This window comes from Panthera pardus, unplaced genomic scaffold (genome assembly GCF_024362965.1).
Source record: "Panthera pardus isolate Hobbes unplaced genomic scaffold, ASM2436296v1 HiC_scaffold_1, whole genome shotgun sequence".
Lineage (NCBI taxonomy): Eukaryota > Metazoa > Chordata > Mammalia > Carnivora > Felidae > Panthera > Panthera pardus.
In genome coordinates this window covers 78,942,599-78,958,825 of record NW_026526654.1, presented here as the reverse complement: position 1 = coordinate 78,958,825, position 16,227 = coordinate 78,942,599, and the positions used below count along the sequence as shown (strand labels likewise).

The 16,227-nt window shown below is 42.3% G+C and overlaps 1 protein-coding gene across 7 annotated transcripts in view; it reads right to left on the bottom strand.

Annotated features, from left to right (window-relative positions):
- Positions 1 to 16,227, bottom strand: part of STARD13 (StAR related lipid transfer domain containing 13) — a 183,428-nt gene that overhangs the window by 26,569 nt on the left and 140,632 nt on the right. For all 7 annotated transcript variants that reach the window (XM_019447795.2, XM_019447792.2, XM_019447794.2 and 4 more), the window contains exons 4-5: positions 11,490 to 11,553; positions 780 to 2,173 (exon numbers count right to left, since the gene is read on the bottom strand). In XM_019447795.2, the coding sequence (XP_019303340.1) occupies positions 780 to 2,173; positions 11,490 to 11,553 (1,458 nt within the window). The remainder of the gene's footprint in view (positions 1 to 779; positions 2,174 to 11,489; positions 11,554 to 16,227) is intronic.

The window sequence follows — 16,227 nt, the reverse complement described above, 5'->3', positions numbered from 1 at the left end:
AAAGTGAGATGTGGAATGTTCCGGAACCGTAGAACATTTCACACTGCCGTCCTGTCTGCATTCTAACTCTCCTTTGTTGTGGAGGTGGAACCTGAAGGTATTCCATCCAGGCACAGATGAAGACGCACCCCTGAAGTGACAACACATTAGGGAACCCCAAGACACATGTCTGTCTCAACAAGAGCCCAGCGGCAGGTACAGTATTACTGTTTCTACTGCTTTAAGCTCTTCCGGGCCCATTTTTCAAGGGTGCTTCTGAAATGCTCTTTGTAAAACAGCTTTAATGTACCCTGTAATGGGCATTTTTTAAAGCCAAAATAAACTTGTGAAGTATGCACCCTTGAGTCTCAGAAATTTATCATAGGATTAAAAAAAAAAAAAAAAGTTTAAAATTTGAGGTGGAGCTGTTTAATTAATACTGCAGCAAGGACACGGGAAGTACCTGGGGCTCCCTTACCAGTGATCCCTGATGGTGCCTAGCATAATGCTTTCAATGTATACTCACCATATATATATATATATATATATATATATATATATATATATATATTTAGTAAAACTGAGATTGAATTAAAGGATAAACACTCAGAGAAATGAATGTGAGTTGACACGGATTCAATCCCCATAATATTTGTCACAAAAGATATACTTGTGTTCGAATAGCCTAATCCCGTGTATCACCTCAAACAGGGTCAGGCATTTAGTATGTGCTCTTTAAACGTTTCTTAAATAAAGACACCATAATTATTACGAGACGGATTGAAAATCATGCCACCAACCTGTTTGGCCTGGTCAGAGAGGCCCCTACACCAGAATCCCTCCTTTCCCTGACCCCAGTGGCCTCCGACTCATTAAGAGATGCTCTGTCCACATCGCTGGGTGTTGTCCGACCTTCGGAGACTGAGTTGCCTTCGAAATCTAAGGTGATCTGATTAGGCGATGGAAAGGGGCATAATCCAGATTCTGCAACCAGTGCGTCGTGTGTTTGCAGCTCAGGCAAGACGTTCTTTGACCAGTCATCCACTACCTCCTGGAGCCCATTGACGTGGTGCAAGATGTCATCTAAATGAGGGAAGAGGTCATCTTTCTCCAAGTCCAAAAGGTCTCCCGTGCTGGCGTACAAATGGGAGCCCGGGACGTTGTCGTAGATGCTGACTCTACTTGCCCTGTGGCAGGACGCCATGAGTCTGGGCTCCCCGGCACCAGGGCCCTGCTGTCTGCCCAGGGAGATGCTACCGGTCCTCCAGTTAACCCCATTGCTACCGTCTGTGGGCGAGAGGCTCTCGATAGAGAGTGCCTTGGGGAACGTTCCTGGTTTGTGATCCTTGGGAATATGCACTACCAAGTTCTCCTGGGAATGGAACTCGTGTGCGTGGTTCTGGTCGCCTGTGTCCCGCGGTGCCGTCCCGGCCAGCACGTCCAGGTCTTCCAAGTACATGCCCCCGCGCTTGTTGGCCTCCTGGCTTTTCCGTTCCTTGGGGCCGGGCGTGCTCACCCCGCTACCACTGTTTAACGACTGGCTGCTTTCCCCGCTCCATTTGCCGGAGCTCAGGAGCCCTCTGGTGCAGGCAGCGGGGGGCGAGCTCTGGAGATCCCCGTTTGGGATGGGGACGCACTGCATGGCCTTGAAGGCCTCTGGCTCCTGTTGCAGCACGGGCCCGCTGATCACCAAGCCCCCGGTCCGCCCCGGCCCCTTATGCCTTCCGTGCGCTCCCTTCCCTCGGAGTGTCTCCATACGTTTCAAAAATGATTTGGCTCTGGTCCTGGTGGGTTTCTCATTCTTTGGGTGGAGGGGGTAGCTGAGAACGTCTCTGGGGGACTGTGGGAGGCTGCCGCTGACGAACGTGGCGTCCAGCATGACTGGGCTGTCGGGGCAGGACTGGCCGGGGCAGTCGAACGGCTCGCGGCCCGCGCTGTGGCTGCCCGGCTGGCCGCGACCGTCACTCCCTCCGCTGCTCTCACTGTGAATGGAACAGACCTCGGGCTCGCTCAGGTCTGTGAGGACACTTTCACTGCTGGTGGTGTTCCTCATCCTAATGTCTCCCGATGACCCATTCCTGTCTCCTCCGGGGAACAGTGTGTGCAGGTCGTCCACGCGAGACCACCGGCGGCTGGTTCTTTGGAAAGTCCATTTGTTGCTGATGCAGAGATCTTCCTCATCTGAGTCGTCACCCTGAAAAACATTACAGATGACGCTCGCTTCCAGGAAGCATGGATGCAGTGGGAAACAGGGTGAGCACAGAGGCACGGTACTCCCCCTCTTTTCCCTTCCTTCCACGCGTGCCCTCTGGCTGTCCCACGGTCCTTCCACCATCTTTCATTGTCCCCCACACCCTCCTCCTCCCTTGTGCCTACAGGATCTCTTCTCAACCTGCTGAGCTTTCTTCCTTTTAATTTTCATAGAGGTTCTGAGTCCTTCCTTCCTCTCTGAGAAGTTTTCCTTGACTGATTACGAAGAGGTGTAATTACCATCTGACTAGACATCTAAATATAAAACACCTGCAGCTCTCTTTTTCAGAAACTTAATCCTGCCATCAAAGGCACCGACTTCTTTCCTGAAACCTCTTCACTGAGCCCCAGGACCATAGTTCCAGCTTCCCTCCTCTTTTTTTTTTAATTTTTAAAAATGTTTTTATTTTTGAGAGAGAGAGAGAAGGGGGGGGGAGAGTGGGGGAGGGACAGAGAGAGAGGGAGACACAGAATCTGAAGCAGGGTCCAGGCTCTGAGCTGTAGGCACACAGTGTGATGCGGGGCTCTAACCCGTGAACCGTTAGATCATGACCTGAGCCGAAGTCGGACACTTAACCGACTGAGCCATCCAGGCGCCCCTCCAGCCTCCCTCTTCTGAACTTCAGAGTCAATCTATCTCAAAAGTAACACTCCTTACCTTAGTCTCCCAAATCTGATTCTTACCATGTATTCCCTGCGCAAATTAATGCCAAAATTATCCACTGAATTCCTCTAAGTAGAAACTTGGGAGCCATTACAGAGATCACTAGTTGAGGAGAGTCCAATGCAGCCGGCTCTGCTTGGCCAGCCTGCTTGTTTTTGATCAACTCTGAATCTAAATGCCTTTTCGCAGGACATGCATTGCCGGGCAGCTGAACCCCCAGTGCTCTGCCCTGACTCACACTCTGCACCTCACACACTTCTTTTTCCTGTCTGGGTGCTGCCTGAGTAGAAACCCCCTGAGAGATGAGAGTTTGGGCTCCTTGAGGCCAGAGATGTCCTCGTTTACCTTTGCCAGCCCTTGTGGCCCAGGACAGACCTGGACCTAGGGCAAAAAATAATAATCTCCCTCCAAGATGAGTGGATTCATCAGCTTCTTCCCCCTCCTCATCCTGCATGTTACCAAGACCCAACTCTGAAATGACTTTCAAATCCGTTCCCTCCTTCACATCTTCCCTCTCATTCCCTTTGTGTAGGCCCTTGGCACCTCTGTCTGGGTCCGTTACAGTAAAAGCCTGGCTAGAATCCTTGTCTCCAGCGTCTTTCCCATCTAAACAGCTTTCCACAGTGTAATCCAAATATGATCATGTAATTTTCCAGCTTCAAAGCCTTCAGCTTCCCTTGGCCTTCCTAGAAGTCTTTAGCACGGCCATTCAAAGCCCTTTCAACCAGCCTGCAGTGTACTGTTCTTGCCTCACTTTAGTTGTGCCTCCCAGTTTCCCCGCTCCCTGGCCCATTCTCTTCGAAGCCTTCCCTCACCGCTCCAAGGCAATGACTACTTCCCGCCCAGAGCTCCTACAGCATTTGGGTTAGATCTGTGTTGTAGCACTTACTCTAATGAGAACTTGAGCTCATGCTGCTCAAATCCACTCTCAGTCGTTAGAGGTAAGCTCATCAAGAGAAGGGCTTGTGTATCTGTGTCTTAATCATATTTATAACCTCTCCAACGTCAAGCACATAGTAACTGCTCAATACTGTTTTGTTATTTGAATTAAATTTATTTTACTTTGACATCTGGTTCTAAGACTTGGTTCCAAATTCTAGTAGTACCAGTTAAGAGTTTAGGTGATTGCTTGCAAATTGCTTCTTCTCTCCAGTTTCCATCAACTCATGAAATGGTACTAAAAACAGGTTCTGCCTCTTGGGTTTGCTGAGGGAGCTAAATGAAATAATGCATTTAGTAGGCCCTCATTGAGGAGTATTTGTTATTTTCCAGTGTTGGCTAAATTGCTTATCTACTTATTGTCTATCTAAGAAGATTGCTTACCTATCTTTTTACATATCTAATGTCTACTTTAACCCCCCTTAACTTTGCGATATATTCTCCTTTCAAGAAAAAGTAAATAGATGCTCAGGCAATAAATATTGCCATCTCCCTATTCTCACTTATTTCTTGAAAATCTAGATTCACATGGGCTGGACTAACTGACAAATTTGAACATTCACGTACAGCGGTTACATTCACATACGGTAGAAGGTGGAAGAAAGCAAAAACTAAGGTACTAATGGAGAATTCCATTGCTTTGGGATCACAGTGGGAAATTAGCTTTGAGTTTAAAAAAAGTTATATAAAGCTTTGGCAAAAGAGTTTAAAAAGATGTACACGTAGGAAAAAAGGAAAGGGTCTCGGGTGATGAATCAAAGTTATACTTTCTTTATAGCATTTTAGAGTTCTCTTTTTCTGTGATTGATACACAGTAAGACATGACATTTGAGAGCCACTTATGTATCAGGCACCATAAAGGTTGAAGGGTGAGCTCACTGGATTTTCAGATCACATTTCAGGAAGCTAGTGAAAAGAAGCTGATATTAAGTTAGCATTCTGAAAAAGCCCTTTCAGCAAATACGTTTTGAGAAGGCAAAGAAAGGATATATTTTTAAAGAAAATGTATATATTTTAAATAGAAATTACGATATTTTGCGTGGGCTCCAATGATGTCTCTCAAGTTAGCCCAAACTCGGTTACTGATGCTGGAAAACCACATACGAGTTGGATAAGGATTCCTTTATTTTGGTCAAGAAAAGATGCCAAGCTGGGCACTGTGGACTGGCAATGGAAAGCTTGCCCCCGTCTGCTAGACTCTAAGGGTTTATTATACTAGCTTTGGGCAACAGGAGGGTATTTACAATCCAACCAAGGCATGTGAAAAAGTGGTAAACTCCTGGAAAACACGGCCAGCAGTTCAGGGAAATTTTGCAGTATTTAGATCTTTTGAACCCAAACAAACAAATGAAAACCAAAGCAAAAAAACAAACAAAACAAAGAAAAAAGAAAAAAAAAACAAACCACCCATTCTCCTTTAGCATCCTGTGCATATGATTATCATAGTATGTCCCAAAGGGCAGTGACATGATTCTGTCTGGTTTTTCCACCAGGGCAGGATCTTTCAACCTATTGATAGTGACATACAATAAGAAACTTTCCATCACAACTTAAGGCACACACATGTTACAATAAACAAACATACAAACGAATAAATAACCAAGCTCATGATATAAATATTATCCTTGTTTTTACTCATATTTTATAATCTAGTTTAGTCTATTTTTCTTAATATTGTCTGTTACCCACCAAAATTGTTTCACAGCTCACCAACGTGTCGTGACTGACAATATGAAAAACACACTGTACTAGAGTTTAAGTTTTTTTTTTTTTTTTCTAAACACGCAGGGCCCAGCAGACTTAACGTGCATACAGCCGACTCTCCAGTAATTGTGGAAGTGTACTGATTAAGAGATGTTGAGATCTCCTCTGTTTGATAATTTTTTTTGAGGCTTAAAAACAAATAGCTTGATTATTTAGGAATGCAAAATGGAAATCTCTAGGAGTGAGATGTATTTATGAGAAAAAGACACACCAGACGAACCTTAATCTCCCATCTCAATGGTTTAGTATACCATGGAAATACAGACACAGAGTGTCTGGATTTCAGCAAAAGAACTGACAAGAGATTCTCACGATATCGTTGTGACCAAGATGGCTAACCGTGTTGGATGCTATAGAGAGTTCTTTTGGTAACTGGTTGAGTAGTTCACACCAAAGAGTGTGGTCAAAAGGCTGAATGCAACTACAGGAGAGCTCTCTGGAGGATGCCTCAAAGTTATGTCAATTTTAAGAATAACTTGAGTGAGCCAGGAGAACTCATGTTAGGTAATTCACTAAGTAATGTTGACCAAGGTACCCTTTTTGAGAGTCAATTATCTCAGTTGTAAATGGGACTAATAGTAATATAAATCCAGCATGATTTGTCAACACAGCCAAAGGAGATTATATGTGAAAATGCCACGTAAACCTTAAAGTACAATGTAAAGCTACTTATTGTTGTTAGAGACTGGTGATATCGGGATGTATAAAGACCTTAACAGAACTGAATGGCGGCCTCTTAATGAGATAAAATTTCATGAAGTAAAAATAAATTAAATAAATAAACAAACCAAAAACCCTAAGTCACTCACCATAGACAGTTTGAGAAACTGTTCAAGATTGAGCAGAGGTCAGAAAACTTTCTGTAAAGGGTCAGATAGTAAATATTATAGGTTTCTGGGCCATGCGATCCCTGTCATACCTGGTCAACTCTGCTATTAGAGCCAGAAGAATGAGTGCTCTAATGCAAGTTTCACTTTGTTTGCAAAAACAGGAACAGTGGTTTGCGGACCCCCAGTCTAGAGGATTGAGCATTGATGGGCTGCTGTGTGAAAAGTGAGCCCTCAGTGCTTCTGCAGAGAAAAGAGCTAGAATCCAATGGGCGAGAGTTTACGTCAAATCCGCTTTCGGCTTACTGTATGGAAGACTTCCAGTAATTAGAAAGAAAATAAATTGCCCTGCAGTGCAGCAAACTCATCGTGGCTAGATGCTCACAGGCAGAGGCTGAGTGGGCTATGAGCAAGGCTCTCGGAAGTAAATCCTGTAGTGGATGAGAGGCTGGAGGAGATGATGGAACATCCCTTCCAACTCAAAGATCTAATGGCTCTAGGATATGCACCTGCAATTATCTTCAATTTGAGACTGTAATACTCTCCAGTCAAGCGAATGCTGGAATACGACGTAATTTTTTTCTCTTTTGACTCTGCTGTTTGGAGCTAGTGGGAAGCGTCTAATTTGGAGGGAGAGACTGGGGTGTGTGTGAAAAGCAGAGGGGGTGGAGGGGAGAGGAGACCGGGCCCCTGGACAACAGCTGCAGCTCCTTTGAAATGCTGATAGCATCCAGGCCCCGAGATGCTGGCTGCAAGGTGGCAATTAGTCATGGTTTCTGAGTTGCTTTCCACCTTTGGTCATGATTCAGAGAGCTTTATTAAAACTATAACTTTAACCAGAACCATCTGAAGCCAGCCTTTCTCTCTTGGGAAATCGTAGGGAAGAGCCTTGTGAGCATATATGTCTGTCTCTTTCCTCATTTAACAGACAGCCTACTGGAGTCTTTGGTCTCGACTTTAACTTTGAATGAAAGTCATACCACATAAACACTAACCAATGGGGAGTTTTAAGGTCATCGTGAAGCAAGTGTGAATTTTGTAGGTAATGATGAAGAAGAAACACTTTTTCTGAGAACAAGTAGCTCTGTGTGGGCCTTGGAGTTTTTAATTTAGATGAAATGCTGATATTTTGGCTTTTCCGAAAAATGGGAACATTCTGAGTTGAAATTAAATATTTCTCAGAGACAAATGCCAAACAGACATTGCAAAAGAAAGGTGTTTTTTTTCTTTTTAATTTTTTTATTTTAATGGCATTTGGCCAGATCTTTACACTGGAAACAGGAGCCCACACAGGTCCACAGCTGCAAGAGGCAGCTAATCCACGGTTATGTAGAAATTTAGAAGTGTATCTTCCATTCAGGTTAACGGGAGCTGAGTGGTGGAGTCCACCTGTTCAGAAGCTGGAATGTACCCTCTGCAGGGCTGCAGGGGAAGGAGCCTGAAGCCAGAGGCAGGGGAGCTGCTGGTGTCCTCAGGGTCTCCAGAAATGCCTCCCGCCTGGGTTTTAGTAAGTGTCTCAGTGAGGTGTGTGGCCGAGACTGAGAATACTCTTCTCTACCTGACTCTCACAGAGACGGGGAAGGTTACCTTGATTCTCTGATAAATCACTTTTCTCTCCCACAAAGAGAAAATCTTGCGCTACTATCTTGAGAGGGGGAGGCAGGTGTGATTTCATTTCTCCTGGGGCTTTACAAGTAGCCATTTGTTGTCCAAGAAAGGCGTGCGTCCAAGTAAGTATGAATGAGGCTTCACCATCCTCATCTGTTTCTATACTTGTTTTTCTTTCTTGGGTGAACCCATCAAACTCTTCAGAATTTAAAAAACAAAAATCCAATGAGAAGGAAATGCAAAGCAGAGCAAGGACATTCACTGTGAGAGACCCAGAGATGCATTTCTACAAGGACATTAAATAAATCATGGACTTCTGTACAGATGTCAAGAAACATCCCTCTTCTAAAAACAACAATAAAAATGCATTATAATTGTATGTATTGCAGAGGAAACTCTTCCAGGCCTCAGGCCAAGTGCCAGAAGTCCCCTCAGACTCCAGTACATTTCTGAATTCTGTGTTATTTTTTTTTTTTTAATTTAATGTTTATTTATTTTTGGGAGAGAGAGACAGAGCATGAGCGGGGGAGGGGCAGAGACAGAGAGGAAGACATAGTATCCGAAGCAGGCTCCGAGCTGTCAGCACAGAGCCCGATGCGGGGCTCCAACCCTCGAACCGTGAGAACATGACCTGAGCCAAAGTCTGACGTTTAACTGACTGAGCCACCCTGGTGCCCCCTTTGTGTTATTTTTTTAAAGTTTTTTTTTTTAATGTTTATTTATTTATTTTGAGGGACAGAGAGAGAGAGAAAGAGAGACAGAGAGACCAGGAGAGGGGCAGAGAGAGGGAGAGAAAGAATCCCTAGCACTTGCAGTGCAGAGCCTGACTCGGGGCTCGAACTCATGAACCGCGAGACCATGACCTGAGCCAACATCAAGAGTCAGATGCTTGGCTAACTGAGCCAGCCAGGCGCCCCTGTGAATTCTTTGAAAGGCAAGGAGGGGCATTTTGGTGCCAGGGTATCTGGGGTCAAACCTTGCTATTTCTGCGTGACTTTGAGCAAGTTACTCCCTGTGCATCCGTGACTCGGAGTACACGGGGAGGGACAGCGCCCGGCACAGAGCATGCTCTGTGTGGGTGTTTGCTGCCCACACAAACTGCTAGGTGAGCACATGTAGCCCTTTCATTGATCCCAAAGGGAGAAAGAACCACTGGGGCTATGGACACTTAGGCAATTTGGGGATGATATTCTACAGAATGAATCATGTCTGGGCCTCTGCAGATGAGAGGTAAGGATTATATTTTTATTTCTTAGATTGCCTAAAATGGGGACATACCTAGAGGAAATGCTGCTGGTTGTCTTTTTCTTCCGACTAAAGGAATTCCGAAGTTGACTGCAGTGTCACATGGTGCTTCTTCTCAAGTTTCACTTTCTACGTTTGATCATTTGACCTAGTCCTAGCTTGTATTTACGTATGTATTTATATTTTTTTGGTGCAGTAAAATAAAGGGTGAGCCTATGACTTGTGGAAGGGGCAGATCACAGGAATGCACACCCCCACACGGTCTCCTGCACAACTGCTTAGACCACAGCCCCAGATGCTGGTCATTATTGAGATTCACAAGGTGGTGAAGACCACATGTTGAAATTATTTATTTGAGAAGTCAGGCCATGTCTTCTCAATTTACTGAGTGCAAAGCCGTATTTTATTTCAGTGCATGCATTTGTGAGGCCTCTAGCTGAGCAGGGGCTGTAAGGGTAAGGGCCGCTACATCCAACGTGAGGAATAAATTAAGAATGTCAGAATACTGAAGTGACCCATTTACAGAGGAACTTTTGTGAAGGTAACACACAACCAGCCTAACAAATGTTATCCCGGCCGATCTCACATGTGGGTTTTTGAAAAGCTGGTGATAGGGTGAGAATCTGATCACTCCACTTGGCTGAAAACAAATCATGTCATTAGTTTTTGTCTCTTGTAATACACTGCAGCTACACAGATCTGTCTAGGAAGCCGTATGGATCAGCCATGCTTTAGACACATAGGCGTGGCTGTGTTAGGTTAATAAGAACCATGTGTTACGACCAAAACAACATCTGATGCTCACGCTTCAGATCGTGTGTATGCTTTTCAAGGGGTCTATTCAGCCAGACAGCTGTTGGGACGCTTATTTCCACATTTTTAATTTGTCTTTGGCCTAGACAAATTGCTCATATTTTAATATTTCTCTGGATATTGTTTTTCACCATTTTACCTCATTAGCTTAAATCTTTGGTTTCTAACTCAAACTCCAAACTGTTTTTAAGGTGAGGTCAACCAAAATTCATTTGCTTTTTTTTTTTTTTTTCCTTTGGGTGCTATTTTAGAATAGAAATTCAAATTCAAGTTATTTTTTAAAGATCAGGTTACTCAAGAGTGACTTAAAATCCATTGGATTTAATGATTTCTCTGGGTAGACCAGGATAAAGAGCACTTTCTTTCGACTCAAAGATGTTTTCTCTGCTTCTTCAAAATATACTGTGGCTTGACTTGTTACATATTGGAGATGTGAAATGAAAAAAGTAGTCAACGATCTTATTTTGAATTTCCCAAGAGGATCAATTCACTGAGGGGTAGGGAGGGTTTTCAGCGACAGTGGTTATTAGGAGCCTTGATTTTGGAGTCAGCCATGCCTGAGTTTGAAACTCCGTTCTCCCGCTAGCTTAAAGATCATGAGCAAATGACAACCCGTTCAAGTTTTATTTCCTTTGTCTAGAAAACAGAGATCCTACCTCAATGGATTCAATGAGATCACATATGGCAAGCACATAACATAGCTCCTCGAAAACAGTAAGTGCTCAATAAAGTACAGCTTTATTTCAGAACTGAAGTGTCCAGTCTCATTCCTACAGAGGGAATAGCACATGCTAGTCGTAGAACACGGAGGGAGCATAGTGACTCTTAAAACTGAACGAAATTCCTTGTGAGCAGAGAGAAGTGTAAGTGGGAGGGATGGTATAGAGGAGGCAGGCCCCGCATCTTGTTACCACACTCCACACGACCCCTCACCAATTATGAAATGAACCTGCCTGCGGATGAGCACATCTTCCAGGGTACTTGGAAATAAAATGCTATGGAACAGGATGAAGCAAAAGACATTTGGCACGGGCCCACGGGTTCTTTTCTGCATTCGCTTAATCTACGCATCACTGTGGAGTACTTGAGACTGATGGGGAGTGGACACTTACGACTAAAGAAACTTCTAAAAGATGACCACAGAGAAGGCATTTTATATCTTTCAGCAAAACTCTTTGATCAAAATGAAAACAAAGTGAAATGGTGAAACAAATGGACCTCAGCCTGGATTTATAATGGGACTTATTTATGATGGTTATGATGAGCTGGGATATTTGGAAAACAAACATAGATGGTCGGGCATTTCAGAATTTTGCTTGGGTTCCTGTTGTTTTTAATCCATGAATGCAAACTTCTTTTGTTAACATAAACCATGATCTTAGTAAGGTGTAGACACCTACCTTTTTCCTTTGGAAGTTCACATCAAGTTTCATTGAGGCACACTTGTTCAATGTATGCAGTCGTCTGAAAAGAAAGAAAAAGGTGGTGATTGCTACCACTAATAAGCCTAAATTTTCTTTTCAGATTGATTCTCATTTATTGCCAATGAAGTTGAAAGTGTAGAAATGAAAAGTTATGTCCCAACGAAGTACTGTACCCACTCAAGGTATGCTATGCAAAGGGTCCCGTTGGCTTTCCAGCCTACCAGTCCCTACCCATCCCCTAATCTAAACCCAGTCTTTTCCTGGCTTCCCTCTCCTTTCCTGGAATGCATGAACAGTCATCTTAGCCCTGCTTTCACCAGCCCCTCCATTCATTTGCCACCTCGATCATGCTAGTCCCCAAATTCAGATCAACTTAACCATCTGTCCTCTCCCCTACTCTTGGGCTATTGGGTATAAATGGCAAGATAACTCAGTGCTGAATTATATATGTGGCAGACTAAATTGTGTCCCCACCCAAACTCGTATGCTGAAACCCTAACCCCCAATGTTATTGTATGTGGAGTAAGAAGTAATTGAGGTTAAATGAGGTCACAGGAAAGAGCTCTGATCGAACAGAATTGGTTCCTTACAAGGGGACACACCAGAGAGCTCGCGCTCTCTCAATGTGCCATGTGAGAACACAGTGAGAAGGTGGCTGTCTGCTAGTCAGAAAGAGTGTGCTTACCAGGGACCAAGCCCTGCTGGCACCTTGATCTTGGACTTTCCAGCCTCCAGCACTGTGCGAAAATAAATGTCTGTTGTTTAAGACACTCAGTCTGTGGTATTTTGTTATGGCAGACCGGGCTGACGAATAAATACATTTTGATTTTCATCCTCAGCTGGGCTCTGAAAATTGCTACTCAGCATTCCTTTCATTTTTTTGTCTGGTTGGCTCCCAATCTCAGATCATGAAAAATATCCCAGTCCCACAACAGAGAACTTAGCCACTGCTGCCAATGAGAAAATATAGCTGAACATAAGCTATCAGACATAAATTCTTTTAATAATCCTTTCCTTCATCATAAAAAAAATGATGTTCCTCTTCTTTTTCAAAGCTAACCCTTTCATCTTGTTTTTTATTTCAACATCCACCACTTCTTCTGGGACCTTGATACCTCATTTATTCCCTCACCTCAGCAAATTCTCTCGACTGCTTTCTTCTCTTTAAGCTTATCCCTGTCTTGAACAAATTGACTAACCAATTAGTTAGCTACCTAAATCACCATAATCACACAAACAATTTTCCCCTCAATCCTAATCTTTCCATCAAGCAACTGTACTAACCTACCCCAATATTCCCTTCCTTACACTACTCAACTGCCCGAGGACAGTCTCAATATTCATTCACTCTTCAATCCATTACAATGTAATTTCCTGAAATGCTCTTGCAAATACCTTTACTAGTTTACTTTATCTGATTACACTTTAAAAATCATACTTATTGAATGCATATGGTTTGAAGAGTCACACATTACCCCTCCTGTCCTTTTTCATCTATGCCTCTTTGGGGGCAACTCTTCGCCCATTTCTTTTGTTGGCGTTTACCTCTAACAACATGTTTATGCTGTTACTTCTTGATTTTTCAGTACAAATCATTATTTATAGACTTTATTCTCTGCATGATGATTTATTTTTTTTTTTTTTACTACCTGTCTCCATCCCTCACCTACCCCCCATTCGTACACTGTATCTTTTATAATTATAGTTATGTCATAATTTCAGTTTTTGGATAAATCAGTATTCAGTGTTTATTATATTTATTATTGACCATGTAAATGCTGTTCACATGTATATCACACTCTGATTATTTTGTCTTCCATTCTCAACTTTTCATTATCCTAGGAGTTAATAAGTGTCTTGTTTATTTGTTTCCTTAGTTTTCAATGTATTTATCCCTAAATTCAAACTCAAATACTTCCTCAGCTATCTAACTCCCTAAGTGTGTTACTCTAGTAATCTAATTTCCTTGGTGACGTCTCTCTCAGAGCCTTCTTACCTGTTCTAGTTGGGGGTTTGCTGCCCTTGTTTTTAGTTTATTTTATTTTACTATCATGGGCTGAACAGATTTCTCAGCACTCAGATTCTCAGATTTTTCTTGAGTGTGTTTTCTAATATGCTGAGGCTGAGCTACAAAAGAGGCCTGAGAACCTCAATATTTAGAACATAAATATCACTGTCACTGAAGTTCCCATTTTCACTTGAGTGCCTCACCTTCAACTATGTCTAGTGTTCCCCCAGCCTAGGGAACTTCTGTTGTAGCCTCTCTAGGCAATCAACTTCTAGTTTTGGGCTGATGGTGGGGAAGAAAAGTCACCTAGATATAAACTGGGGGAGTAAATCCAGGGCTCTATCTACTTTAAAACAGAATTTCAAACAACCGTCTTCTTTTTAGCCTCCCTTAAATGTCAATCCCCATTTTTGAGCTTTTTAGGATTATTGTAGTACAGACTGAATTTATGACTTACTTCACTGACCACTTAGCTTTTATTTCTTGGGCTTGCCAAGTTCTCTACTACATCATTTCTGTTTTTCTGCTTTGAAAATTTTATAGTTGTGGTGTCTCTCTTTGTATGGACATCTGCTTTTGTAAAGGAATGCCTCTCTAAATCAGTGGGAATTTAGATAGCAAGAAAATTCAGGTGTTCAATCTCCTATCTTTGATGACTCCTTTTGTATTCTGACTGCTCTGGCTTTAAATTTTCAGCTCAATGAGTTTTGGCAATTTTAACTACCCTCAAACAAGGTAAAGAACATTTTTGCACATAGGAACGTTCTCTTGTGCTCCTTTACCATCAATTCTCTCCTCACCACCACATCCCCTCCTACCTCCCTCAGGGTCATCTTCTTTCTGATTTCTATCACTCATAGACTGATTTTGCCGATCCTTGGTTATCATATAAATGGAATCATACGGTATGTAGTTTTGTGTGTCTGGCTTTTTTTTTTTTTTTTTCACTCAACACAATATTTTTGAGATTGATCCATTTTATGGAGTATAGCAGTAATCATTCCTTTTAATGGCAGAGTAGTTTTCCATGGTATAAAGACATACAATTGGTTTATCTACTCTTTTGCTGGTGGATATTTAGGCTATTTCCAGTTGTGACTAATGCTTTTTGATCACCAAATTCCATATCTTCTTTTTAGCAAAGATCTGTTTGTAGTAATGGGCAATAATCCCCACTCTCCATTCCTTGAAACTTTTCTCTTTGGCATTTAAGATTATGAGTTCCCTCATCTCTCTAAACACTATCTCCTTCCTGTCACCAAGTAGTACCTGCCCCTTAACTATTAATATTTTCTAGGATTCAGACTATAGTCATTGCTCTTTTTATTCTGCACGAATATACTGACATATATTATCCCATCTTAAAATAGACTCTGATGATGTCCAATCTTCTTTCTCTTACCCAGATACCTCCCTTGAGCCCCAGAGTCACATTTCTAACTACTCATTAATCTCACCCATTTGTGGGGTTCTGCTGACCCTTCAAACTCAACTTTCAAAACTGAGCTCATCGTATTCTCTTCCAAACTTGTTTCTGATACTTACTGTCTTATCTTGATTAAGAGCATCACCAAATAGGCCAGCCAAATGGAGTCATCTTGACACTTTTCTTCTTTAAGGTCTGTATTCATTTGATTACCAAGTCCCGTCAATTACATCTCTGTGGTATTTTTGAAATCTTGCCTCTTCTTTGGCCCTATTTTGGTGCCTTCTCATCTTTTACCTAAGTCAGGCAATAGCCTCTTAATTGGTTTCACTACCAATTCAAATGCTTTACATTAAAACCAGTTCTATTTCTCAACTTTTTCTCATGTCACTCATTTATTTAAAAATATCTGATGACTCCCCTTATTTTCAGCCATCTCCAGTTTACCCACTGACTACACATTCATTAGTGTCAAATATAATAAGCAACCCTGGATTAGAAACTGATCATTTAGTCTGAAGCTATCTTTAGCATGGGCTTGGCCTTTGCTCTTATAACTGACAGCCTATCTTTTTGGTCAGTTCCACATGTGTCCATTGCTGCCTAAGACCTAAGAGTGGTATGTGAGGTAAATTTCATATATACATTCTCATTTGGATATATAATGAGGTACAGAAGAGCTTCAGTAAGTCGATGTTGCTCATCTGGCAGCTCTGTAACAGGTTTGTTTAGGTAAGGATTGCTTGTCATTTACAAAATTTACTTTTCTAACAAACTGTTCTTCCATTATAGGTTGGAATCACAAACAAACATTTTTATTCTGTGCAAAAGTTTTTGATCTCCTACATACACAAAAGCCATCAAAGGGCTCATCCTTTATATGTCACGTGCTTGAATATGCTTTCTACTTTTTGACACAAACAAGAGGTCAATTTGTTATTTTTCTAAAGCTGGAGACTCAAACAAACTAGATTTGACTACCTAGATTTGGGTCCTTTTATCTCCCCTGAACCCAGATATTTGCCTGCACTTTAAGAGTTGCTCCTCTTCTTGGAAAAAAAATATTTGTAAAACCTGTATCTTGTAAGGGACTTGTGCCCAGAATACATAAGAGCTCCACAATAAATTCCATAATAGGTCAAACAATCTTGAGTTTTTAAACATGCAAAATATTTGAACATACAGTTTGTTTTTTAAATGTTTATTTTTGAGAGAGAGAGAGAGAGTGCACAAGCAGGGAGGGACAGAGAGAGGGAGACACAGAATCTGAAGCAGGCTCC